General features: G+C 43.6%; 1 protein-coding gene across 1 annotated transcript; it reads left to right on the forward strand.

The window, feature by feature from the left end:
* Positions 1 to 2,562: 2,562 nt before the first annotated feature.
* Positions 2,563 to 26,874, forward strand: LOC311112680 (CD99 antigen-like protein 2; the record flags this gene model as incomplete). The annotated part of the gene is made up of 12 exons (XM_084155813.1): positions 2,563 to 2,626; positions 11,213 to 11,278; positions 14,020 to 14,064; positions 15,995 to 16,084; positions 17,493 to 17,591; positions 19,266 to 19,343; positions 23,058 to 23,114; positions 24,135 to 24,206; positions 24,499 to 24,543; positions 24,654 to 24,773; positions 24,917 to 24,982; positions 26,813 to 26,874. The coding sequence occupies exons 1-12, from the start codon at positions 2,569 to 2,571 to the stop codon at positions 26,872 to 26,874; spliced, it is 858 nt and encodes a 285-aa protein (XP_084011939.1). The 5' UTR covers positions 2,563 to 2,568.
* Between the last annotated feature and the right edge of the window lie 681 nt (positions 26,875 to 27,555).

Here is a 27,555-nt window from a genome sequence, read left to right on the forward strand (position 1 = left end):
TTCAGGACAAAACAATTATCCAGTTATTCTGAAGCCAAACTGAAAGCACGATTACCGACGTGATTATCAAGATGTTGAGCAATGAGCGTTGACCAATCGTCCTCCTAGGGAGCTACCCTCCTGCAGGTGTGTTGTCGTATGGCTGGAGCAAAAGCCTGTGTAAACTACCAGGTAGATCTCAAGGAGGAGGGGGCTTGCTTGGAATTGAACAAATGTGTGGAAGGTCCCGGTTGGTCCCCAAGAACCAGTTTGAGACACTGACTGTGGTAATTGAACAAATCAAAGCAGAAAACAATGATATCTGATGTTCATTACCCAATGGGAAAATAAAGTTGTTCTATTCTATTGTTAGAATGCATCTTAGCCTATGCACAGCAATAAACCAACCACCTCTGCTTCATGGTGGAGGAGACCCAAACAGGATTTGAGCCCCAAGTCGGCTGAATGGCACCCATCCAACTCCTCACTTAGCTTAATGTATTTTGGGCTTAGTTCCATTTCCAAAAACGTGTGCCTTCTGTCCTTTTACCTCTTTACCTTGGATCACTTGTTCCCTTGTGCCAATAGTGCAGCAGAACCAGCCCCTGGCCTCTCAGAGCAGGGCTCTGGGTATATAGGTGGTGCTGAACATCCTCAGTATAGAGGCCTGTTGGGGTGTAGCCTCCTGGGTTTCACACCTCACCTTTACGTCTTGACTCTTTCTACTTGTTTTTAAGGCATCATGTTACTTGTATTTTCATTGGTCCTGTTAATGCTTATGAAGAATAAATACATAAATAAATTCATACAAATAGGTAGTAGGTAACTGATGAGACACATTTATTTTGGGCCAAATCATTGCATTGGAGTTCATAGAAAATTATTTAAAATGTTGCCAATTAATATCAGAAGAAAGAATGATGGTCACATGTCTGAAGTGAGTTTGGAACCTTTACGTTAGAAGAGATAGTAATGAATGATCGAAGGAATTGATCAATCAATTGAATTGGATCAATCAGTCAAATCAATGTGAGGGATCAAGCTGAATCATCAGACTTTGTTGTGATTTTAGTCTGGGGATTTAATGATGTTTTGAGGTAACAATGTTATGATTTAATGATGTTTTGAAGTAACAATGTTATGATTTAATGATGTTTTGAGATAACAATGTTATGATTTAATGATGTTTTGAAGTAACAATGTTATGATTTAATGATGTTTTGAGGTAACAATGTTATGATTTAATGATGTTATTTTATAACCGATAAATACATGGTAGCCTATATCAAACTAATTCCCCCTGGGAAATGTATAAAGTAGCCTATATTTATTCCATTCTAAGGCATATGATCAAGCTGTGAGACAGGGACAGACAGATACTTGTCAGGACTGATCTATCAATAGACCATTCAGGAAAAGGAAAAAATGCAACCAGACAGTGAGTCAGAACAGCTTCCTCCTCACTCTCCCTTTCTTTCAACAGTTAATTTTAACCTATTCTATTCTATTCTATTCTATTCCATTCTATTCTATTCCATTCCAGCACGTCTTTCATTCTGATTTCAATGTTGGTCTAATATGGCTATCTCTTGCCCGAATAAGCTACTATAGCCAACTGAAGGTCATTATGTAATTATGCGTGCATTACGATCTCATATGAACAACAGTCTGTCAATTGAGGCCTCTGAGGTTATCCCCTACTCATCACCCAACGCCTCTGGCTAAGCAGCTGTCGTCTGTAGCTGTAGTGTAATTGTAATGGGGCGGCAGGTAGCCTAGCGTTTAAGAGCATCGGGACAATAACCGAAAGGTCGCTGGTTTGAATCCACGAGTCAACTAGGTGAAAAATCTGTCGATGTGCCCATGAGCAAGGCACTTAACCCTAATTGCTCTTGATAAGAGCGTCAGCTAAATTACTAAAATGTAAATTGAACTTCTACATCATGCATTATATTACACACCCTTTAGAGGCCAATATGGTACAACCTTATTATTCATCATAGAGATTATGGAATGGGAAATAACTGTATTTAAATCACCACCATTCTGTCTGCCTAATAGCTGTAGGCTAATGAAAGTTCAACATCATGCATTGTCTATTAGCCTACACACCCTTACTCAGATCAAGCCTACAGGCCAGTTCTGAATATCCAATATGGCATCATCATAGGCCTTTTTCACCATTGGAATAGAGAATAACGGGATTTAAATCACCACTGTGTCTCTCTGTCTGTTGTCTGTAAAAACGGAGAGGATCCGCCCTACACCGCCACTGTAATGTGATTCTCGCTGTAGATGCTGCGCCTACCTACCGCTCTCTCGCTTCTCCACAGGCGCACAGCCGCACCACTCTCATTCTCACTGCAGACTTTCCGTTCAGTTGCAGCCAACTGTTCGCCACTGTCGCACAGGCGCCGCCAAACAAAGATTTTTTAGGATCAAAGTAGCGCTTTCAAGCGGCTCAACGCCCAACAAATCGCTACATTGTAGCAAGCAGGCAGCGAGAGAAGACTATAAGTCGTTTTTATCGTTAGTGTAACGTTATTTTAAACCAGTATCGATACAACGCCGGAACGACGAATCTCAAACATGGGGAAATGTTCGGCGTGGTCGCTCTTTCTAGTAGTCTCGCTGCTAGCTATGAAAGGTAAGCGTTTCGCCCAACCCCTCTCTCAATTCATTTCTAAGGCCTCTCTCTCTCTTTCTTCTTTGTTGTGGTTCACGCTATTGCCTAGTTCATCAGTGTTTTGTTTCCTCGGTCAATTTTTTTTTTTTTTTTAGAGGTATTCCTTTATTCTACAACGAATAACGGTACACGGGCGGCAGCAAGCCGCTGCATAGATTACAATGGATACCTATTACGTCTACATACTGACATTACAGATGTGTTAGCCTAACAACCTAACCCAGTCATGCCAAAAAGTAGCCTAGCCTACATGTGTCAGGTTTGGACCTAGTCATATTGACCAGCCAGTCTGGCTGCGAACTGATGTTCCATATGTTCGATTCCACAATCCAAATTGATCTCTTTCTATCACACATTTAGATGTGAATTCTAATGATACAAGACGAAGCTTTATATATAGATGTGGGATAAAACACGTTCCCTGAGATGCTAATGTCTTTGCAGTCTAGTCACATATCAGTGCCGGTAGACTATTTTTACATTTTAGCAGACGAGCGACTTACAGTAGTGAGTGCATACATTTTCATACTTTCTTTTTTTCTTTCGTACTGGTACCCCGTGGGATTCGAACCCACAACCCTGGAGTCTCATGCGCGCTACCAACTGAGCCACACGGGACCAGAATATTAGGACATCATGTTATCAGACATACATCCTATAGCAGACACAGTAAGATATTATATTCATGATTGATATAGGCTAGGTGTTATTTAGGGGTTATATAGATGTATTTAAATGGGTAAAGTAATCTTTGTTTATCACAAATGATAAGCATGAATTAAAGAAAGAGCTATGCAAATAAACTAGGCTACTGATGATAATTGTCTAAAAATAATTTACAGCCTATGGTTTTAATTTGTGGTGGATCACTTAGACTATACACATAAGAGAGTATGGGTGTTATTGACTGAATGGTTATATTATGAGGTCTGGTTCAGTGAGTCGAGAGTCTTTATTTAATTCTCTTCGAAGGGTCGCTCTTTCGTTCTCTCCATGGCAGGTGCAGGTTGAAACCTCCAGGGTGCCAGTTTCCTCCCTTCGCACATGCGCACACTGAGCGTGTCATTTTAAGACCATGAGGACATGTCTAGTCCTCGAGTCCCTATTCTGTTCTGTTCACATTATTACTGCTTCAATGACCTGACCGCATGTTTACAGTTCAGTCTGTCAGCCCTGACACCCCTCATAGATTAGTGCACACTTGGCAAATTTTAGCTGGAGGGGTTTGGATTTTGGGATGAGGGGATGAAGGAGGAGGAAAGGAGGTGGAGGGAGGAAAGGAGAGGGGTGAAGCCTCAGCTGCAGTCTTTTCTTTGGGAAAGGGGGATGAGGGGTGTGTGTGGGAAGGAGAGAGGAGGGGTGTGTGTGGGCAGCATGCAAGCTTTTAGGTTGTGTGTGTGTGTGAGCTTTATTTTGGGGTTACATTACACCCTGCCACACCCTTAATGAAATGTAATGAGATCAGTCCCCAGACAGGATGCAGACAGGACCATGTGGGGGTCGTCATTGAACAGAGAAATCGATTATTTATTCACTTTGATACACAGCAGCTGAGGATCCATGCAGGAACCGTCTATACCGTCTCTATAGAGATTACTGTTCATGTTGGGAATTCAATATTGACATGATAAATTATATCTAGCTAATTTACTCCTTTGGTGTAGAAAGTAATTAGTTGCTATGAGCAACATATATACATGTGGAAAAGGAAAACCTCACTCATGGTGATAGGCTAATCTTTTGGGGGTGTTTTCCCAGACAGATTAAGCCTAGTAGGGGGCAAAACAGCATACTCAATTTGAGAATCTCCATCTAAAGTTATTAGGAAAAGGAAACCGCCCCTTCAAGTTTAATTTCTTAAAACAGAAGCAGGAGTTAAATGGACAAGCCTTCATCAGTATTGGGGGAACAATGGACATGCATTCATACAGATTTGTTATTTTTCCAAGATCCATACATGATAGTCAAAAAGTGGTTGATCAGAAGTCACATGGTTGGTCTGGGGTCATCATGTGACCGAGAGGGAGGGACAAGGGGCTGTTTCCCCTATTCTGCAGGGGAGGGAAGGTGCAAAGACAAAGACAGGCTGGGTATATGGTGACAGGCTGGGTATATGGTGACAGGCTGGGTATATGGTGACAGGCTGGGTATATGGTGACAGGCTGGGTATATGGTGACAGGCTGGGTATATGGTGACAGGCCGGGTATATGGTGACAGGCTGGGCATATGGTGACAGGCCGGGCATATGGTGACAGGCCGGGTATATGGTGACAGGCCGGGTATATGGTGACAGGCCGGGTATATGGTGACAGGCCGGGTATATGGTGACAGGCCGGGTATATGGTGACAGGCCGGGTATATGGTGACAGGCCGGGTATATGGTGACAGGCCGGGTATATGGTGACAGGCCGGGTATATGGTGACAGGCCGGGTATATGGTGACAGGCCGGGCATATGGTGACAGGCCGGGTATATGGTGACAGGCCGGGTATATGGTGACAGGCCGGGCATATGGTGACAGGCCGGGTATATGGTGACAGGCTGGGCATATGGTGACAGGCTGGGTATATGGTGACAGGCTGGGTATATGGTGACAGGCCGGGTATATGGTGACAGGCCGGGTAGATGGTGACAGGCCGGGTAGATGGTGACAGGCCGGGTGCACGGTGACAGGCCGGGTGCACGGTGACAGGCCGGGTGCACGGTGACAGGCCGGGTGCACGGTAACAGGCCGGGTGCACGGTAACAGGCCGGGTGCACGGTGACAGGCCGGGTGCACGGTAACAGGCTAAGTAGCAATAGTTATACCAGGCGTAATATAGCAATAGTAATGATCTTCCCCAAACTTGAAACTCACACGCTGCTTATGTATGCCAGTTAGGCTCCACACCCCTTGTAAAGCGGATGAATGTGCTTAATTTTAAGAAGTTATTTGGCCACTTTAGTTGTGATACAAACCTTATCAAAACATATAGGCCTATGGGCTAGGCTACATGAGGTGTGCCACTATGATCTGAACAAGTAAAAAACCAAGGCTTTGTTTCTTGCCTTAAGCTGGGCATCATTCACAAGTCATAATATATCATTCACAAGTGCTAGGCTAATATTGTCACCCATCACACTATTCTTGATTTAATCTTGTCTTTACATATACTAAATAATATATGTGTGAAATTTGTTTTGATTTAGAATGGACCATTATCATGCACCTGTCTCGAAACAGGGGCAGTGGGAAAAATACAATATAATCTCTGCACTTAAATAGCGAATGGAGGACGCTTTTCCTGTGGTTAATTTTCATGCCAGCCAAGTAGGCTATACTCCTGTTGTAAAGATAAGCAATGTGCTTAATATTTTCTTAATATTAGGAAAGTTGAGAAATAAATATAGTAGGCGTAGCCTATAGGAAGCTTGATGGGATCCTCCTCTTTTTATTAGAGGCCATCACTATGTTTTCTCGCGCAATTTCATTGCCTATAGAAATGTTGGGCAACATGGGCTCTCATGAAGTGTTTGATTAGATTTTCGATTACATTTGCATTGATGTCAGAGTGATTACCATTACCTGTTCACCCATGACTGCATGGCCAGGCACGACTCCAACACCATCATTAAGTTTGCCGACGACACAACAGTGGTAGGCCTGATCACCGACAACGATGAGACAGCCTATAGGGAGGAGGTCAGAGACCTGGCCGTGTGGTGCCAGGATAACAACCTCTCCCTCAACGTGACCAAGACAAAGGAGATGATTGTGGACTACAGGAAAAAAAAAAAGAGGACTGAGCACGCCCCCATTCTCATCGACAGGGCTGTAGTGGAACAGGTTGAGAGCTTCAAGTTCCTTGGTGTCCACATCACCAACAAACTATCATGGTCCAAACACACCAAGACAGTCGTGAAGAGGGTACGACAAAGCCTATTCCCCCTCAGGAGACTGAAAAGATTTGGCATGGGTCCTCAGATCCTCAAAAAATTCTACAGCTGCACCATCGAGAGCATCCTGACTGGTTGCATCACCGCCTGGTATGGCAACTGCTTGGCCTCCGACCGCAAGGCACTACAGAGGGTAGTGCGTACGGCCCAGTACATCACTGGGGCCAAGCTTCTTGCCATCCAGGACCTCTATACCAGGCGGTGTCAGAGGAAGGCCCTCAAAATTGTCAAAGACTCCAGCCACCCTAGTCATAGACTGTTCTCTCTGCTACCGCACGGCAAGCGGTACCGGAGTGCCAAGTATAGGTCCAAAAGACTTCTCAACAGCTTCTACCCCCAAGCCACTACTCCCGAGTGGCGCAGTGGTCTAAGGCACTGCATTGCAGTGCTAGCTGTGCCACTAGAGATCCTGGTTCGAATCCAGGCTCTGTTGTAGCCGGCCGCGACCGGGAGACCCATGGGGCGGCGCACAATTGGCCCAGCGTCGTCCAGGGTAGGGGAGGGAATGGCCGGCAGGGATGTAGCTCAATTGGTAGAGCATGGTGTTTGCAACGCCAGGGTTGTGGGTTCGATTCCCACGGGGGGGCCAGTATGAAAAATAGTGCATACATTATTTTATAACTGTAAGTCGCTCTGGATAAGAGCGTCTGCTAAATGACTAAAATGTAAATGTAAATAAGACTCCTGAACACCTAATCATGGCTACCCAGACTATTTGCACTGCCCCCCCACCCCATCCTTTTACGCTGCTGCTACTCTGTTAATTATTTATGCATAGTCACTTTAACTCTACCCACATGTACATATTACTTAAACTACCTCAACTAGCCGGTGCCCCCGCACATTGACTCTGCACCGGTACCCCCCTGTATATATAGCCTCCCTACTGTTATTTTATTTTACTTCTGCTCTTTTTTTCTCAACACTTTTTTTGTTGTTGTTTTATTTTTACTTTTTTGTTAAAAATAAATGCACTGTTGGTTAAGGGCTGTAAGTAAGCATTTCACTGTAATGTCTGCACCTGTTGTATTCGGCGCATGTAGCCAATAAAATTTGATTTGATTAGAGGGACAATAGAATGCTGAGTACCAGGCAGTTAGCAAGTTTGGTAGGCTACTAATGACCATCAGCAGCATCAGAGCTTGGAGAAGCCTAATTACCGTGATTAAACGGTCACATGGAATTTGAGTGCCTTCATGACTGGTGACCGCTGGTGTGGCGGTAATACGGTCACCGCAACAGCCCTATCTGTGTCTACTTCCCCTTTGACGACGTTCACCTTTCAGTGTGTGAGTGTGCGTGTGCTGGGATAGTTCCTTTCTCAGACACGTGTAGAATGCTGCTCTCTGACCCTTGGAGCTAACATTAGACACAGGATGCTGCCTTAGACTGATGTGAATTTCACAAGCAAACTCATGAAATGGCAGTCATTGTTATTATTAAGATGGGTGTCTGATACATAATGATAATGATCAAAAGTGTCTCCTCTAATCGTAAGTAGGTCATTCATTTGTCTTATTAGGGGGGAAGGGGGGGATGCTAAACTGTCTTTAGATCAGTGTCTAGGTAAGGACAACTTCCTACTAAAGATAACCTTTAACCCCCCCTAATGATAATGAGACTACGCAGGTTTTATCTACCTAATGATAATGAGACTACGCAGGTTTTATCTACCTAATGATAATGAGACTACGCAGGTTTTATCTACCTAATGATAATGAGACTACGCAGGTTTTATCTACCTAATGATAATGAGACTACTCAGGTTTTATCTACCTAATGATAATGAGACTACGCAGGTTTTATCTACCTAATGATAATGAGACTACTCAGGTTTTATCTACCTAATGATAATGAGACTACGCAGGTTTTATCTACCTAATGATAATGAGACTACGCAGGTTTTATCTACCTAATGATAATGAGACTACTCAGGTTTTATCTACCCAATGATAATGAGGCACAGGTTGCAAGTCTGGCACAATTATTTAATTGGAGGGAAAAAATACCCCTTGTAGGCCATTAGATCTATCATTATCACTCATTGTGAGGAGACTTGAAAAAACTTGAAAAAGAGACGTGTATGTGTGCGTGCGCATGTGTGCGTTGCTGTATGGACACAATAGCGCTTCTGTCCCATGTGCTTGAGGAATGCAAGGAGTCTTTGTTGACATCTTGATATGACAGCAACCACTGCATTCGTCACTACACTGGAACGTGGATCATGGAAAGGATTGAAGAAGGGTTGGTTGGCAGCAGACCTAGGTTCAAATACTATTTGAAATCTTTCAATTACTTTTAGCATTTGTGGCAGGGCTTAAACTATTACAGACTACAAAGGGAAGCACAGCCGCGAGCTGCCCAGTGACATGAGCCTACCAGAGGAGCTAAATTACTTCTATGCTCGCTTCGAGGCAAGCAACACTGAAGCATGCATGAGAGCATCAGCTGTTCCGGATGACTCTGTGATCAAGTTCTCTGTAGCCGATGTGAGTAAGACCTTTAAACAGGTCAACATTCACAAGGCCGCAGGGCCAGACGGATTACCAGGACGTGTACTCCGAGCATGCGCTGACAAACTGGCAAGTGTCTTCACTGACATTTTAAACATGTCTCTGACTGAGTCTGTAATACCAACATGTTTCAAGCAGACCACCATAGTCCCTGTGCCCAAGAACACTAAGATAACCTGCCTAAATGACTACCAACCCGTAGCACTCACGTCTGTAGCCATGAAGTGCTTTGAAAGGCTGGTCATGGCTCACATCAACACCATTATCCCAGAAACCCTAGACCCACTCCAATTTGCATACCGCCCCAACAGATCCACAGATGATGCAATCTCTATTGCACTCCACACTGCCCTTTCCCACCTGGACAAGAGGAACACCTATGTGAGAATGCTATTCATTGACTACAGCTCAGCGTTCAACACCATAGTGCCCTCAAAGCTCATCACTAAGCTAAGGACCCTGGGACTAAACACCTCCCTCTGTAACTGGATCCTGGACTTCCTTACGGGCCGCCCCCAGGTGGTAAGGGTAGGTAACAGCACATCTGCCACACTGATCCTCAACACGGGGGCCCCTCAGGGGTGCGTGCTCAGTCCCCTCCTGTACTCCCTGTTCACCCATGACTGCATGGCCAGGCACGACTCCAACACCATCATTAAGTTTGCCGACGACACAACAGTGGTAGGACTGATCACAGACAATGATGAGACAGCCTATAGGGAGGAGGTCAGAGCTGGCCGTGTGGCGCCAGGATAACAACCTCTCCCTCAACAAGCTCAAGACAAAGGAGATGATTGTGGACTACAGGAAAAAAAAAAGAGGACTGAGCACGCCCCCATTCTCATCAACAGGGCTGTAGTGGAACAGGTTGAGAGCTTCAAGTTCCTTGGTGTCCACATCACCAACAAACTATCATGGTCCAAACACACCAAGACAGTCGTGAAAAGGGCACGACAAAGCCTATTCCCCCTCAGGAGACTGAAAAGATTTGGCATGGGTCCTCAGATCCTCAAAGTTCTACAGCTGCACCATCGAGAGCATCCTGACTGGTTGCATCACCGCCTGGTATGGCAACTGTTCGGCCTCCGACCGCAAGGCACTACAGAGGGTAGTGCGTACGGCCCAGTACATCACTGGGGCCAAGCTTCCTGCCATCCAGGACCTCTATACCAGGCGGTGTCAGAGGAAGGCCCTAAAAATTATCAAAGACTCCAGCCACCCTAGTCAGACTGTTCTCTCTGCTACCGCATGGCAAGCGGTACCGGAACGCCAAGTCTAGGTCCAAAAGGCTTCTTAACAGCTTCTACCCCCAAGCCATAAGACTCCTGAACAGCTAATCATGGCTACCCGGACTATTTGCATTGCCCCCCCCCCCCACCCCCTACCCCCCTCTTTTACGCTGCTGCTACTCTGTTTATTATTTATGCATAGTCACTTTAACTCTACCCACATGCACATATTACCTCAATTACCTCTACTAACCAGTGCCTCTGCACATTGACTCTGTACCGGTACCCCCTGTATATTTACATTTACATTTTAGTCATTTAGCAGACGCTCTTATCCAGAGCGACTTACAGTTAGTGAATACATATATATATTTTTATTTTATTTTTATACTGCCCCCCCCCCTGGGAAACGAACCCACAACACTGCCGTTGCAAACGCCATGCTCTATCAACTGAGCTACATCCCTGCCGGCCATTCCCTCCCCTACCCTGGACGACGCTGGGCCAATTGTGCGCCGCCCATGAGTCTCCCGGTCGCGGCCGGCTGCGACAGAGCCTGGATTCGAACCAGGATCTCTAGTGGCACAGTTAGCACTGCGATGCAGTGCCTTAGACCGTATATAACCTCCCTACTGTTATTTCATTTTACTGCTGCTCTTTAATTATTTGCTATTATTTTTTTTCTTAAACTGCATTGTTTGTTATGGGTTTGTAAGTAAGCATTTCACTGTAATGTCTACACCTGTTGTATTCGGCGCATGTGGCAAATAACATTTGATTTGAGCATCTTCTTCTTCTTCTCCTTCTCCTTCTCCTTCTCCTTCTCCTCCTCCTCCTCCTCCTCCTCCTCCTCCTCCTCCTCCTCCAGCTCTGTCCCAGAATGAAGGTGGCTTTGACCTGTCTGATGCCTTGGATGGCGATGTCTCTAAAACACGTAAGTACAGAAAGACAGTCAGACTGTAAAATACACAATATTCATATACTTGAGACTTACTACTGCAGTATCTACTATATGAAATCATACATCTCTACCATGAATTCATGGACAATGGATTCATGTACAGTGCCTTCAGAAAGTATTCACACCCCTTGACTTTTTCCAAATGTTGTTGTGTTACAGCCTGAATTTAAAATGTATTAAATTGAGATGTATTTTGTCACTGGCCTACACACAATACCACGTAATGTCAAAGTGGAATTATGTTTTTAGAATGTTTTTAACAAATTAAAATGAAAAGCAGAAATGTCTTGAGTCAAGTCACATAAAAAGTTGCATGGACTCACTCTGTGTGCAATAGTAGTTTAACATGATTTTTGAATGACTACCTCATCTCTGTACCCCACACATATAATTATCTGTAAGGTCCCTCAGTTAAGCACTGAATTTCAAACAGACTCAACCACAAAGACCAGGGAGGTCTTCCAATGCCTCACAGAAAAGTGCATGGATCTCCCTTCCATGTTATATAGTGCAAGTGAAGAGCAGACCTGGTTTAAAAAACAACACCTCACGGCACAATGCCTCTCCCCCATGTGACCTACTTGTTGTGTGTATGTACTGACATGTATGTGTAACTGATAGATACACACACACACACACACACACTAAATGTTAATGTTTTAAAATGTATGTAAATTGTAAAGTCTTTTTTTTTGTCTGTAATGTATTTTTTCGTTAAGTTTCGGACCCCAGTAAGACCAGCAGTCTGCTAATGGGGATCCTAATAAATAAAATAAAATCAAACCTATTGGTAGATGGGTAAAAAAAAAAAGAAGCAGACATTTAATATCCCTTTGAGCATGGTGAAGTTATTAATTACACTTTGGATGGTGTATCAATACACCCAATCACTACAAAGATACAGGCGTCCTTCCTAACTCAGCTGCCGGAGAGGAAGGAAACCGCTCAGGGATTTTACCATGAGGCCAATGGTGACTTTAAAACAGTTAGAGGTTTTATGACCGTGATAGGAGAAAACTGAGGATGGATCAACAATGTTGTAGTTACTCCACAATACTAACCTAATTGACAGAGTGAAAAGAAGGAAGCCTGTACAGAATAAAATATTCCAAAACATGCATCCTGATTACAATAAGGTACTAAAGTATTATTGTACTTGAACATGAACATCAAGGCTTTTAGAAATACTTTTGTAACCCTTTCCAGCTTTATGCAAGTCAACAATTCTTAATCTTAGGTCTTCTGAGATCTCTTTTCTTCGAGGCATGGTTCACATCAGGCAACGCTTCTTGTGAATAGCAAACTCAAATTCTGTGTGTTTTATTATAGGGCAGGGCAGCTCTAACCAACATCTACAATCTCGTCTCATTGATTGGACTCCAGGTTAGCTGACTCCTGACTCCAATGAGCTTTTGGAGAAGGCATTAGCCTAGGGGTTCACATACTTTTTCCAACCGACATTGTGAATATTTAAATGATGTATTCAATATAGACAAGAAAAGTACAATAATTTGTGTGTTATTAGTTTAAGCATACTGTGTGTGTCTATTGTTGTGACTTAGATGAAGATCAAATCACATTTTATGACCAATTCATGCAGAAATCCAGGTAATTCCAAAGGGTTCATGTACTTTTTCTTGCCACTGTGTTTTATTTTGCATACATATTTACAAATGTTATAATTTGTCTTCCACTTTCACATTAGAGTATTTTGTGTAGATTGTTGACCAAAAAAAAGACAATTAAATCCATGTTAATCCCACTTTGTAACACGACAGAATGTGGAAAAAGTCAAGGGGTGTGAATACTTTCTGAAGGCACTGTATGCTATTATCTGACAATGTGTTTCTGGTCCCTGAGTATGAAGTCTTCTGACTACTAATTTAGTTACATTCTGACTGTGTTGATGTAGCTATATTCCGTATGACATTTTTCAGACAATATATTTGTATACGCTGGCTATGAAGTCGTTCATTTAAAAAAAGTCCCAAAATTGCGGTACCAATTGCAGATTGTAGCTTTAATGCACTGTCTGACTGCATGTTTTATATTAATTCATATCATCATTCTGACTATGTATTGATGTAGCTACATTCTGTATGATGATGTTCTTCTCTTCTCTTGTTCTCTAATCTTCTTCTCTTGTTGTTCTCTTCTTCTCTTGTTGTTCTCTTCTCTTCTCCTCTTCTCTTGTTGTTCTCTTCTTCTCTTGTTGTTCTCTTCTCTTCTCCTCTTCTCTTGTTGTTCTCTTCTTCTCTTGTTGTTCTCTTCTCTTCTCCTCTTCTCTTGTTGTTCTCTTCTCCTCTTGTTGTTCTCTTCTCCTCTTCTCTTGTTGTTCTCTTCTCCTCTTCTCTTGTTGTTCTCTTCTCTTGTTGTTCTCTTGTTGCTCTCTTCTCTTCTCTTGTTGTTCTCTTGTTCTCTTGTTCTCTTGTTGTTCTCTTCTCTTCTTCTCTTGTTGTTCTCTTCTCTTCTCTTCTCTTCTTCTCTTGTTCTTCTCTTCTCTTCTCTTCTCTTCTTCTCTTGTTCTTCTCTTCTCTTCTCCTCTTCTCTTGTTCTTCTCTTCTCTTCTCCTCTTCTCTTGTTGTTCTCTTCTCTTCTCTTCTCCTCTTCTCTTGTTGTTCTCTTCTCTTCTTCTCTTGTTGTTCTCTTCTCTTGTTCTCCACTTCTTCTCTTGTTCACTTCTCTTGTTTTCTTCTCTTGTTCTCTTCTCTCAGCAGCAGCAACCCCCAAACCCAAACCAGTAGAAGGGGCAGGAGAAGGTAAACGATCCCAGATTCACAGATCCATCTGGATATAGACTTTCTCTGCTATTGATTTATATCCGCCTGTGCTGTAGCGACAGTGCTCACATGAGTGAGCACAGGGGTCCTCATTTATTTACATATATTAAACTGGCAGGTATTTAAGCAGGTATTGACCACTTGAAAACCTACTAATAAAGATGTAGTGTATTTTCTGTTATTGATTATATCTAAGGTTCTAACATTAGCACAAGGCACAGGAGGTTGGTGGCACCTTAATTGGGGAGGACGGGCTCGTGGTAATGACTGGAGCGGAATCAGTGCAATGGTATCAAATACCATCACATGGTTTCCATGTGTTTGATGCCATTTCATTTGCTCCGCTCCGGCCATTATTATGAGCAGTTCTCCCCTCAGCAGCCTACACTGGTGCATTGGATTTCCCCTTAAATCAGCATAAGTCAGATACTGTGTGTAGGCTTACTTTGTACTCTATACTGTAGCTATGCACTATAGGCCTACTTACCACATGCTTAAGCACAAGGCTGGTAAATCATCCACATCTCCTAAGCAGGTATTAGGCATTAATAATGAGTATGTTATGAATGGGAATTGTCTTGAAGTGTCTCCAATCTAGGCCTAGTTTCAATCCGGACCGTGGAAGATCTGCTTATAGCGTACTTGACATTTACAGGTCCCGGACAGTCATTCTGATTTCCATGTAAAATAGCCTTTTGAGTGTGACTAAAATATCACCCATAATATTTGTTTTGGATAGAAATGCTTGGCATGTCTCTTGTGAGACATGTGTTGTTCCATGCTGGCAGGTCAGCTAGCCAGTAACTAGCTAACACCAGACAGATGAAGACTTAGCTAGGTAGTAACTAGCTAACACCAGACAGATGAAGACTTAGCTAGCCAGTAACTAGCTAACACCAGACAGATGAAGACCTAGCTAGCCAGTAACTAGCTAACACCAGACACAGATGAAGACCTAGCTAGGCAGTAACTAGCTAACACCAGACAGATGAAGACCTAGCTAGCCAGTAACTAGCTAACACCAGACAGATGAAGACCTAGCTAGCCAGTAACTAGCTAACACCAGACAGATGAAGACCTAGCTAGGCAGTAACTAGCTAACACCAGACAGATGAAGACCTAGCTAGGCAGCAACAAGCTAACACCAGACACAGATGAAAGGCGAGACATACACTGAGTGTACAAAACATTAAGAACACCTTCCTAATATTGAGTTGGTTTTCTTGCTGGGGAACGTAACAAAATGATGAAATATTATTCAATTTAATTAAAAACTGTTCATTACCTTTTTAAAGGTAACTTCCGATTGAGCCGACATATGCAGCGTTTACCGCAAACGCTGTCCCCGGCGAATGTGGGAACATTGCCTTTCAATGTAAATAGCGCTATAACGCGGCTCTTCCACGGTCTGGATTGAGTCTAACCCTCGTTTGACTGTACTGACCTCAGCCATTGTGATGATGTTCCTCATGTGCTCATTGTGACGATGTTCCTCATGTGCTCATTGTGACGATGTTCCTCATGTGCTCATTGTGACGATGTTTCTCGTGCTCATTGTGACGATGTTCCTCATTTGCTCATTGTGACGATGTTCCTCATGTGCTCATTGTGGCGATGTTCCTCATGTGCTCATTGTGACGATGTTCCTCATGTGCTCATTGTGACGATGTTCCTCATGTGCTCATTGTGATGATGTTCCTCATATGCTCATTGTGGCGATGTTCCTCATGTGCTCATTGTGGCGATGTTCCTCATGTGCTCATTGTGGCGATGTTCCTCATATGCTCATTGTGGCGATGTTCCTCATATGCTCATTGTGGCGATGTTCCTCATGTGCTCATTGTGGCGATGTTCCTCGTGCTCATTGTGGCGATGTTCCTCGTGCTCATTGTGATGATGTTCCTGTCAGAGTTCTTTGGAGAAGATGAGAAGATCACCACCACCAATGTTCCTCCTAAAGCCCCAGCCACTAAGGCCCCGCCACACAAGCCCAAGCCAGGTGAGATCGCATACACACACACCCTAAGGCTCCTCCTAAAGCCACAGCCACTAAGGCCCCGCTCAAGCCCAAACCAGAGGAGACATGAGGGAAGAAACCACCATAGCATACAGGCTTTCTAATCAGACCCTTTACACTTAACAAGTGAATGGAGAAATGCCTACTTGCTAAAGTTATGTCTGCTACTATATACTACTACTAGCTACCATACTAAGACCGGTACTATATACTACTAGCTAAGATACTAAGACTGCTACTATATACTATTACTAACTACCATACTAAGACTGCTACTATATACTGCCAAATACCATACTAAGACTGCTACTATATACTACTAACTACCATACTAAAATTGCTACTCTACTAAACCAGCATGCATGAAGTCTCTTGTTTATTCGAGGCTTTTACCCAAAGTGCCAGGGGATGTACTTAGCAATGAAATGGCTACAGTAGACAGACCCAGTTTGCTTGTCAATAGATCAGGATTCTCAGCTAAATGCAGTCTGAGGTTTGACTTGGCTGGAACAGCCTTAACCCAGTTGATGGGTAAACTATTGACGACATAGTCTAGACAATGCTTAAGATGGATCACTACACTAACATCTTTTGAGAAGCACTACTGTGATACCATGGTACCATCGACACATGTATGCCTGTACCTCTCTTGTGAAACATGCCGTCCCTTATTTGGTTGGTCAGTCTTGCCCTTGCACACCTTGCCTATGTTGTGGCATTAACGTGTATGTCAATTGTAGTCAGCCTACTATTCTTAGCCTGCGTGTGTCTGTGCGTGTGTCTGTCTGTGCGTGTGTCTGTGCGTGTGTCTGTCTGTGTGTGTGTCTGTGCGTGTGTCTGTGCGTGTGTCTGTGCGTGTGTCTGTGTGTGTGTGTGTGTCTGTGTGTGTGTCTGTGCGTGTGTCTGTGCGTGTGTCTGTGCGTGTGTCTGTGCGTGTGTCTGTGCGTGCGTGTGTGCGTGCGTGCGCATGTCCGTGCGCGTGTCCGTGCGCCCTGAACCTCACAAGCACCTCTACTACAGTGCTGTATGTGATTCCATTAACCCTACTAGCTATCCCTAGAGAGATCACTACACTAACAGACCTGTACAGAATTTGTCTTAACCCTACTAATCTAAGGGCTGGATTCAATCCGGAGCGTGGAAGAACCACGTTATAGCGCAATTGAAATGTAAAGGTAATTTATGATTGAGCCGACATCTGCAGCCTTTACTTTGAATGCAGTCACCGTGAACGCAAGAACATTGCCATTCAATTTCAATTATGCAATAGCGAATCTTCCTCACTCCGGATTTAATCTAGCCCTAAGCCTAGCATTAAGCTTAGCCTGGTTAAACCAGACTGAATGTTAACCAGGCTATACTAACCCCTGAGCACTCACTACACTAACAGATGAGATCCAGGCTGATTTTGACTTTGAGCCCAGCCCTCGCCCTGGCCTGCTGCCCCGCGCCACCAAGGGCCCCCACACCCCACCTAAGCCCCAGCCTGGTTGGTACTGCTCGCTTAACGAACAGACCTGGATTCAAATACTATTCAAAATGTTTCAAATGCTTTGAGCTTTTTCTGTAGCCTGCCTAGAGTGCCAGACATGTGCCGTTTAAAACAGGCAAGCTCAATCAAGCACAGATCAAGTATTTGAAATGATTTTGAAAAGTACTTGAACGCAGGTCTGTTAACAAACCATCCCCATTCCCCAATTAGAACCACCATCCCGTTGTTGTCAAGTCTGTCCCAAATGGCACCATATTCCCTATATAGTGCACTACTTTTGCCCAGGGTCTATAGGGTAGTATGTAGTAAGTAGTGCACTATGTGGGGAATAGGGTGCCATTTCAGACGGTGCCTATCTATTAGTATCGATATATGCCCCCCCCCCCATCATGTAGCTGCTCACCCATCTGCACTGCTGGTCGAAGGACTAGCGCTGCGTTGGAGTGACGTACGGCTCCTGTCAGAAGACAATTCCTATGTCCCTTCAATCTAAAACAGAGGTGTACATATACAGAGTCTGGCAAACTCTGTTTGAGATTGTATCGTTTTAATGGTCGGCCATTTTGACACCAGATGTTCCATGCATTAAAATTAGAAAGCAGATTAGAAGGTTAATGTCATGGAATGTTTAGAACCAACATGGAGGCTAGTTTGCCAAACTCTCTATATTGTATAGCTCTGATGTAAACTAGCTTCCTTGTTCCTGGTATCTGCTTTCTCTCATGACCATTGATCTGATTGGACTGGACAGATGACAACTCCTATTGGTTAAAATGGAGGAGAGGAGAAAAGGAAGCCAGTGAAGATTATTGGGACACGGTCCACGTCTATACATTCACACACATTGTAGTGATATCTTGCCTGCGTCAATGACATCCTGTGTACCATGCCATTGTAGACACTGTGGGTACGCTCACCATGTTGTTTACATGTTGTGTCTGTCTGTTGCCACACGTTGTGTGTGTGTGTGTGTGTGTGTGTGTGTGTGTCGTGTTGTGTCTGCATCTCATCATCTCTGTTGGTTTTTTTAGCCACAGAATGCTGTCATCTTCTTGAATTCAACCAAGTGACCCAACAAATGGACAGTGTGACCTTTGAATGACCTTTCGACATTCGGTATTTATTGAGTACCAAAATAGAGTAGATGTGAGTGCTACCTGAATGTCTTCCACACGTTATAGTTTAGCAGATGTTTTCTCAACTGTGTGGCTACTGGAAGCTCGTCTTCATTTGTGTTCATGTTTGTCTGTATGTATTTATGTATCTGTACAATGTATGGAGAAACTGATACTGAACACCAGGGGTACTCCACTCTTACCACTACGAGGTCCGGAGTCTGCTGGTTTTCTATTCTACCTGATCATTAATTGCACACACCTGGTGTCCCAGGTCTAAATCAGTCCCTGATTAGAGGGGAACAATTTTTAAAAATGCAGTGGAACTGGCTTACAGGTCCAGAGTTGAGTTTGAGGGCAGTAGACATGAAGTTTCCATGTATAGAATGTATCTCTTCACAGATACGGTATATTGTGACTACGCTGTTTGGTTTTCCTCCTGGTTGAGGCATGTTAGATATACTGTAGATTCCATCAATCCCATTTTTCTTGCCCGACTCACCTTTGAACTTTTACCCCTGATCTTTGACCTCTGGCCTGTGACCTCTCCCTGCAGCCTCTGAGTTTGACCTGAGTGATGCTCTGGATCCCAACAACGACATTGGAGGGAAGGACAAGAACAAGGGACAAGCAGGTTATTGTTTATTTTGTTATTATTTATGTACAGTGGCTTGCGAAAGTATTCACCCCCCTTGGCATTTTTCCTATTTTGTTGCCTTACAACCTGGAATTAAAATTTATTTTTTGGGGGGGGTTTGTATAATTTGATTTACACAACATGCCTACCACTTTGAAGATGAAAAATATGTTTTATTGTGAAACAAACAAGAAATAAGACGAGAACTTGAGCGTGCATAACTATTTACCCCCCCAAAGTCAATACTTTCTATAGCCACCTTTTGCAGCAATTACAGCTGCAAGTCTCTTGGGGAATGTCTCTATAAGCTTGGCACATCTAGCCACTGAGATTTTTGCCCATTCTTCAAGGTTAAACTGCTCCAGCTCCTTCAAGTTGGATGGGTTCCGCTGGTGTACAGCAATCTTTAAGTCATACCACAGATTCTCAATTGGATTGAGGTCTGGGCTTTGACTTGGCCATTCCAAGACATTTAAATGTTACCCCTTAAACCACACAAGTGTTGCTTTAGCAGTATGCTTAGGGTCATTGTCCTGCTGGAAGGTGAACCTCCGTCCCAGTCTCAAATCTCTTGAAGACTGAAACAGGTTTCCCATAAGAATTTCCCTGTATTTAGCGCCATCCATCATTCCTTCAATTCTGACCAGTTTCCCAGTCCCTGCCGATGGAAAAACATCCCCACAGCATGCTGCCACCACCATGCTTCACTGTGGGGATGGTGTTCTCGGGGTGATGAGAGGTGTTGGGTTTGCGCCAGACATAGCGTTTTCCTTGATGGCCAAAAAGCTCAATTTTAATCTGACCAGAGTATCTTCTTCCATATGTTTGGGGAGTCTCCCACATGCCTTTTTGCTTATTTTTTTTCTGGCCACTCTTCCGTAAAGCCCAGGTCTGTGGAGTGTACGGCTTAAAGTGGTCCTATGGACAGATACTCCAATCTCCGCTGTGGAGCTTTGCAGCTCCTTCAGGGTTATCTTTAGTCTCTTTGTTGCCTCTCTGATTAATGCCCTCCTTGCCTGGTCCGTGAGTTTTGGTGGGCGGCCCTCTCTTGGCAGGTTTGTTGTGGTGCCATATTCTTCCCATTTTTTTATAATGGATTTAATGGTGCTCCGTGGGATGTTCAAAGTTTCTGATATTTTTGTATAACCCAACCCTGATCTGTACTTCTCCACAACTTTGTCCCTGACCTGTTTGAAGAGCTCCTTGGTCTTCATGGTGCCGCTTGCTTGGTGGTGCCCCTTGCTTAGTGGTGTTGCAGACTCTGGGACCTTTCAGAACAGGTGTATATATATACTGAGATCATGTGACACTTAGATTGCACACAGGTGGACTTTATTTAACTAATTGTGTGACTTCTGAAGGTAGTAATTGGTTGCGCCAGATCTTATTTAGGGGCTTCATAGCAAAGGGGGTGAATACATATGCACACACCACTTTTCCGTTATTTTGTAGAATTCTTTGAAATAAGTAATTTTTTTCATTTCACTTCACCAATTTGGACTATTTTGTGTATGTCCATTACATGAAATCCAAATAAAAATCCATGTAAATTACAGGTTGTAATGCAACAAAATAGGAAAAATGCCAAGGGGGATGAATACTTTTGAAAGGCACTGTATGAATTACTTTTGTTCTTATTTTGTTTGTGTAGAGTACTATATGATGGCATAGTATGGCATTCAATAGTGTAGTGGTGTAGCCGGTTAGAATGTTGTTGTTGTAGTAGTAGTAGTTGTAGTAGTAGTAGTAGTAGGCTGTATTATTAGTATATTAGGGTTTGATAGTCTGTATACTATAGTCACAGTAGTAGTGTAGTATAATATTAGTAAATGAGGGTTTCATAGTCTGTATACTACAGGTACAGTAATGGTAAGGTAGAGTAGTAGTATAGTAATAATAGTATTTCAGGGTTTGATAGTCTGTTTACTATAGTCACAGTGGTAGTATAGCAGAGTGGTAGTATAGTATTAGTATATTAGGGTTTGATAGTCTGTATACTGCAGTAGTAGTAGTATAGTAGAGTTGTAGTACAGTAAGGGGGAAAAAAGTATTTGATCCCCTGCTGATTTTGTACGTTTGCCCACTGACAAAGACATGATCAGTCTATAATTTTAATGGTAGGTTTATTTGAACAGTGAGAGACAGAATAACAACAACAAAAAAACAGAAAAACGCATGTCAAAAATGTTATAAATTGATTTGCATTTTAATGAGGGAAATAAGTATTTGACCCCCTCTGCAAAACATGACTTAGTACTTGGTGGCAAAACCCTTGTTGGCAATCACAGAGGTCAGACGTTTCTTGTAGTTGGCCACCAGGTTTGCACACATCTCAGGAGGGATTTTGTTCCACTCCTCTTTGCAGATCTTCTCCAAGTCATTAAGGTTTCGAGGCTGACGTTTGGCAACTCGAACCTTCAGCTCCCTCCACAGATTTTCTATGGGATTAAGGTCTGGAGACTGGCTAGGCCACTCCAGGACCTTAATGTGCTTCTTCTTGAGCCACTCCTTTGTTGCCTTGGCCATGTGTTTTGGGGCATTGTCATGCTGGAATACCCATCCACGACCCATTTTCAATGCCCTGGCTGAGGGAAGGAGGTTCTCACCCAAGATTTGATGGTACATGGCCCCGTCCATCGTCCCTTTGATGCGGTGAAGTTGTCCTGTCCCCTTAGCAGAAAAACACCCCCAAAGCATAATGTTTCCACCTCCATGTTTGACGGTGGGGATGGTGTTCTTGGGGTCATAGGCAGCATTCCTCCTCCTCCAAACACGGCGAGTTGAGTTGATGCCAAAGAGCTCCATTTTGGTCTCATCTGACCACAACACTTTCACCCAGTTCTCCTCTGAATCATTCAGATGTTCATTGGCAAACTTCAGACGGCCCTGTATATGTGCTTTCTTGAGCAGGGGGACCTTGCGGGCGCTGCAGGATTTCAGTCCTTCACGGCGTAGTGTGTTACCAATTGTTTTCTTGGTGACTATGGTCCCTGCTGCCTTGAGATCATTGACAAGATCATCCCGTGTAGTTCTGGGCTGATTCCTCACCGTTCTCATGATCATTGCAACTCCACGAGGTGAGATCTTGCATGGAGCCCCAGGCCAAGGGAGATTGACAGTTATTTTGTGTTTCTTCCATTTGCGAATAATGGCACGAACTGTTGTCACCTTCTCACCAAGCTGCTTGGCGATGGTCTTGTAGCCCATTCCAGCCTTGTGTAGGTCTACAATCTTGTCCCTGACATCCTTGGAGAGCTCTTTGGTCTTGGCCATGGTGGAGAGTTTGGAATCTGATTGATTGCTTCTGTGGACAGGTGTCTTTTATACAGGTAACAAACTGAGATTAGGAGCACTCCCTTTAAGAGTGTGCTCCTAATCTCAGCTCGTTACCTGTATAAAAGACACCTGGGAGCCAGAAATATTTCTGATTGAGAGGGGGTCAAATACTTATTTCCCTCATTAAAATGCAAATCAATTTATAACATTTTTGACATGCGTTTTTCAGATTTTTTTTATTTTTATTCTGTCTCTCACTGTTCAAATAAACCTACCATTAAAATTATAGACTGATCATTTCTTTGTCAGTGGGCAAACGTACAAAATCAGCAGGGGATCAAATACATTTTTCCCTCACTGTATATTATTCTCATAGTAACACTATATTAGCCCAGTATAGGATCAGAGGGTTGATGTGGTGTCATGTCTCGTCAGATAAAGGTATTGGAGGCGGGGGCAGGGGAGACCCCAACAACAGAGGAGGGAACGGGGGTAAGAACCCTGCCTGACCTACCCGACCCAACCCTAACCTACCTGGTCTACCTGGATAAACTAAACCCTGCCTTTCTACTGGGCTTTTAATATCCGATCTCTCTGTCCTTCTTTATGTCACTCTAACTTTTATGTCTGTCTGTCTCTCTCTCTTTGTCTCTAAAGGTCTCTTACTTTCTGCACCTCTCTCTCTCTCTCTCTCTCTCTGTCTCTGTCTCTCTCTCTGTCTCTCTCTCTCTCTCTGACCTACTGGGGAGCTATGGCTTGAACAATATTATTTGTCTTTTTACCTAAACATACAAACGAATTCATAGAAAGCAGTACGCTGGGTTAGTCTGATCAAATATAACAGTACATATGACATTCACTCTCACAGGATGGGTTGTCAAAAAGACCTAACTGAAAGCCACACCCCCAATAAGCCACTGTTTCTATGGCTATATGCACCATGCCACTGCCTATTTCATTTGTTCATTTATCACACAAGACAGTTCATAATCCAGTGCCTTTATCACAGTCAACACACCTATATTCTAGCTTTAATTATCTTTCAAAAATGTATAGAATTGCAGGAAATTTGCTTTAAAACAGCAACCTTTTCTCTCAGCCTCATGGTGTCCTGTGGGTGTACTGTGCACAAAGCATAACTGATGGTCTATATCCTCACTAACTTTCTCTAGAGGCCACTCTCGTTTCCTGCCAAAGAGGTCATAATATCTGGCAACTAACTGTGTCGCTCCCTCTGGATCTTGTCAAAGGCTAATCTTCTTTCTCCTCCCTGAATGACATCTGGCAACCCTGATCCTTTTCTTTCTCCTTATTCTATCTTTACACTGGAGGACCAGCGCTTGTCCTCTACATACTGTGACTGACCCCCTCGTCTGCTGAACTTTCTCCACTTTCTGGAGACCTTCCTTTGGGGACGTTGGCTGTGTTTGAGCGGGGGCCGTCCCTGGCTTGGAGCCTGGTGTGTCAGGTTAGGGTTGCCAGTTAATGTTGATTCTATATCCCTATTCTTAGGTGGATCTTTCTCAGACGATGATCTGTTTGACGTTGGGAAAGACGACAACTACAACCCTGACAAAGGCAAAGGTAATGCATGATCTTAGATAGGGGAAATTATTAGATAAACAAACAAAAAAAGAGCTTGAAGACACTCTTCTTTGTTCAGACCTTTACCATTGCTTGTTTATTTTAATGATTCATTATTGAAGATACTCTGTTTAAATCCTACTTAAAGGTAAATGTCTTGTTTTAATAGGACAAATAAATAAACAGTATTTACATCTGGGTAGCTAGTTAATATTCTCTATCAGGACACAGAGACCCTTATTAAATGCATTTACATTGATTGCACCTCACATCTTTCTATTTGTTCCTGTAGGTGGACGTGGTGGAAGCCAGTCTGCTGCTGATGACAACAACTATGGTATGACAACAACAACAACAATATTTTTATGAAACATTATGCATGGCCAAGATGTGTCTAATATTGATTATTGGCTATTGATTACACCCCTGTGTTACTCTGTGCTCCAGACACCGTGGCTGAGACCGGAACCATCGCCGGGATCATCAGTGCCATTGGCGTGGCGCTGGTTGGCATGGTTACCAGTTACGTCTCCTACCAGAAGAAGAAGTTCTGCTTCAGCATACAGCGTAAGAGACTAGCTGTGGTTATCGTAATCTGTGATTTAGATATTGTGGTATAATGTGGATATGATTCTATATAATAATCTATAATCAGATAATAGTATCTAGATACATTCTCAGATTTACCAGACTGTTGTGTCCTGTTACAGAGAGCCTGAATGCAGACCTGGTGAAGACTGATAACCCAGAGGCTGTGGTGGCCACAGAACCACAAGGTAACAACCTAATCACCCATAGAGGTCCTATCTACAGTGCATTCGGGAAAGTATTCAGACCCCTTGACTTTTTCCACATTTTGTTACGTTACAGCCTTATTCTAAAATGGATTAAATTGTTTTGTCCCCTCATCAATCTACACATAATACCCCATAATGACAAATAAAAAACAGATTTTTAGACATTTTTGCAAATGTATATATAAAAAAAAAAAAAAAAAACATTTACATAAGTATTCAGACCCTTTACTCAGTACTTTGTTGAAGTAACTTTGGCAGCTATTACAGCCTCAAGTCTTCTTGGGTATGAAGCTACAAGCTTGGCACACCTGTATTTGGGGAGTTTCTCCCATTCTTCTCTGCAGATCCTCTCAAGCTCTGTCATGTTGGATGGGGAGCGTCACTGCACAGCTATTTTCAGGTCTCTCCAGAGGTGTTTGATCGGGTTCAAGTCCGGGCTCTGGCTGGGCGTTGTCTTGGCTGTGTGCTTAGGGTCGTTGTCCTGTTGGAAGGTGAACCTTCGCCCCAGTCTGAGGTCCTGAGCGCTCTGGAGCAGGTTTTTATCAATGATCTCTCTGTACTTTGCTCCGTTCATTTTTCCCTCGATCCTGACTAGTCTTCATGTCCCTGCCGCTGAAAAACATCCCCACAGCATGATGCTGCCACCACGATGCTTCACCGTAGGGATGGTGCCAGGTTTCCTCCAGACATGACGTTTGGCATTCAGGACAAAGAGTTCAATCTTGGTTTCATCAGACCAGAGAATCTTGTTTCTCATGGTCTGAGAGTCCTTTAGGTGCCTTTTGGCAAACTCCAAGCGGGCTGTCATGTGCCTTTTACTGAGTGGCTTCCGTCTGGCAGCTCTACCATAAAGGCCTGATTGGTGGAGTGCTGCAGAGATGGTTGTCCTTCTGGAAAGTTCTCCCATCTCCACAGAGGAACTCTAGAGCTCTGTCAGCGTGACCATCGGTCAGTTTGGCGGGCGGCCAGCTCTAGGAAGGATCTTGGTGGTTCCAAACTTCTTCCATTTAATAATGATGGAGGCCACTGTGTTCTTGGGGACCTTCAATGCTGCAGAAATGTTTTGGTACCCTTCCCCAGATCTGTGCCTTGACACAATCCTGTCTCGGAGCTAGTTTCATTTTTTTGTTGTATTCTTCCCCCCAATTTCGTGGTATCCAATAGGTAGTTACAGTCTTGTCCCATCGCTGCAACTCCTGTACGGACCAACACCCCTCTCCTCAAGGAATCCAAAGAAAAAGTAATCTCCACGACCAACACCCCTCTCCTCAAGGAATCCAAAGGAAAAGTAATCTCCACGACCAACGCCCCTCTCCTCAGGGAATCCATAGGAAAAGTCATATCCACAACCAACACCTCGCTCCTCATGGAAAAGTCATCTTTGTGACAATGTGCAGCCTTTTGTAATTTACTTCAAATTAAGTGGATTTGATTAGAGTAGATGAAATGCCCTCCCATTGAAAATGGTGATAAGGCTGACTCTAGTTGGAAAAGGTTTATGAAGGCATTATTAAGCTTTAGAAGTTGCAGTTTGTTTAAAGTGTGATCGGGTTTATTACTGTCAGTTTAATCTCTCTCTCTCTCTCTCTCTCTCTCTCTCTCTCTCTCTCTCTCTCTCTCTCTCTCTCTCTCTCTCTCTCTCTCTCTCTCTCTCTCTCTCTCTCTCTCTCTCTCTCTCTCTCTCTCTCTCTCTCTCTCTCTCTCTCTCTCTCTCTCTCTCTCTCTCTCTCTCTCTCTCTCTCTCTCTCTCTCTCTCTCTCTCTCTCTCTCTCTCTCTCTCTCTCATATATTCCCTCTTTCTCTCTCTAGTTCAACAGACTCTTCTGGAGCCCCCCAATGCTGAGCCCCCTAGTGAGGAGAACACTGTCTAACATCCCCCTGCCCGGCCTCGTCCCCCAACCTACACTCACACGAAGAGGGTGTGACGACACACACTTACATGCCCTCACCTTGGGGAATATCCCCCTCCACCTCATACACCTACACACACTAACCACTTTAGGAAGGTAGTCCCACCCCCCATCCCCGTTATACCTTGAGTTGTAGATAGATGGAGATCGGCAAACTGTCTGAAATGTAGAGTTCCACTGGCGGCCATGTTGACACCACCAAGTTCCATGTCATTCTAGAATCTCAATATCATTCTAGAGTCGGAATGGTATTGTGACATCACTACGGTTTGCCGACCTCTGTAGACCTACCCCTGCCAAACTGTGTACATATCATTTAATTTATTTTAACTGTTATAAACGCCACTAATATGCCTGTTTACAATTTGATTATGAAGGAGACAGTAGCCTGATCCTAGATCAGTTTGTATTTGACAATGATAGAATTTGCTATACTAAAGCACATACAGATCTGGGGCCAGGCTTCCATCATGGTATTTCCTGAAAGATAGTATGGTATATAGTATAACCCACATACTCTTCCCCCCAACCCCACTCCATTCCCCCCTTGTACGTACTGTATATCCCCCTCGTGATTCTTCTACCATTTGAAAGCGTTTTGCAGTGGTTTCTTGCACAGGTTAATGTCTAGAAGCTGCATTT

The sequence above is a fragment of the Coregonus lavaretus genome, assembly GCF_964263955.1.
Source record: "Coregonus lavaretus genome assembly, chromosome: 39".
Classification (NCBI taxonomy): domain Eukaryota; kingdom Metazoa; phylum Chordata; class Actinopteri; order Salmoniformes; family Salmonidae; genus Coregonus; species Coregonus lavaretus.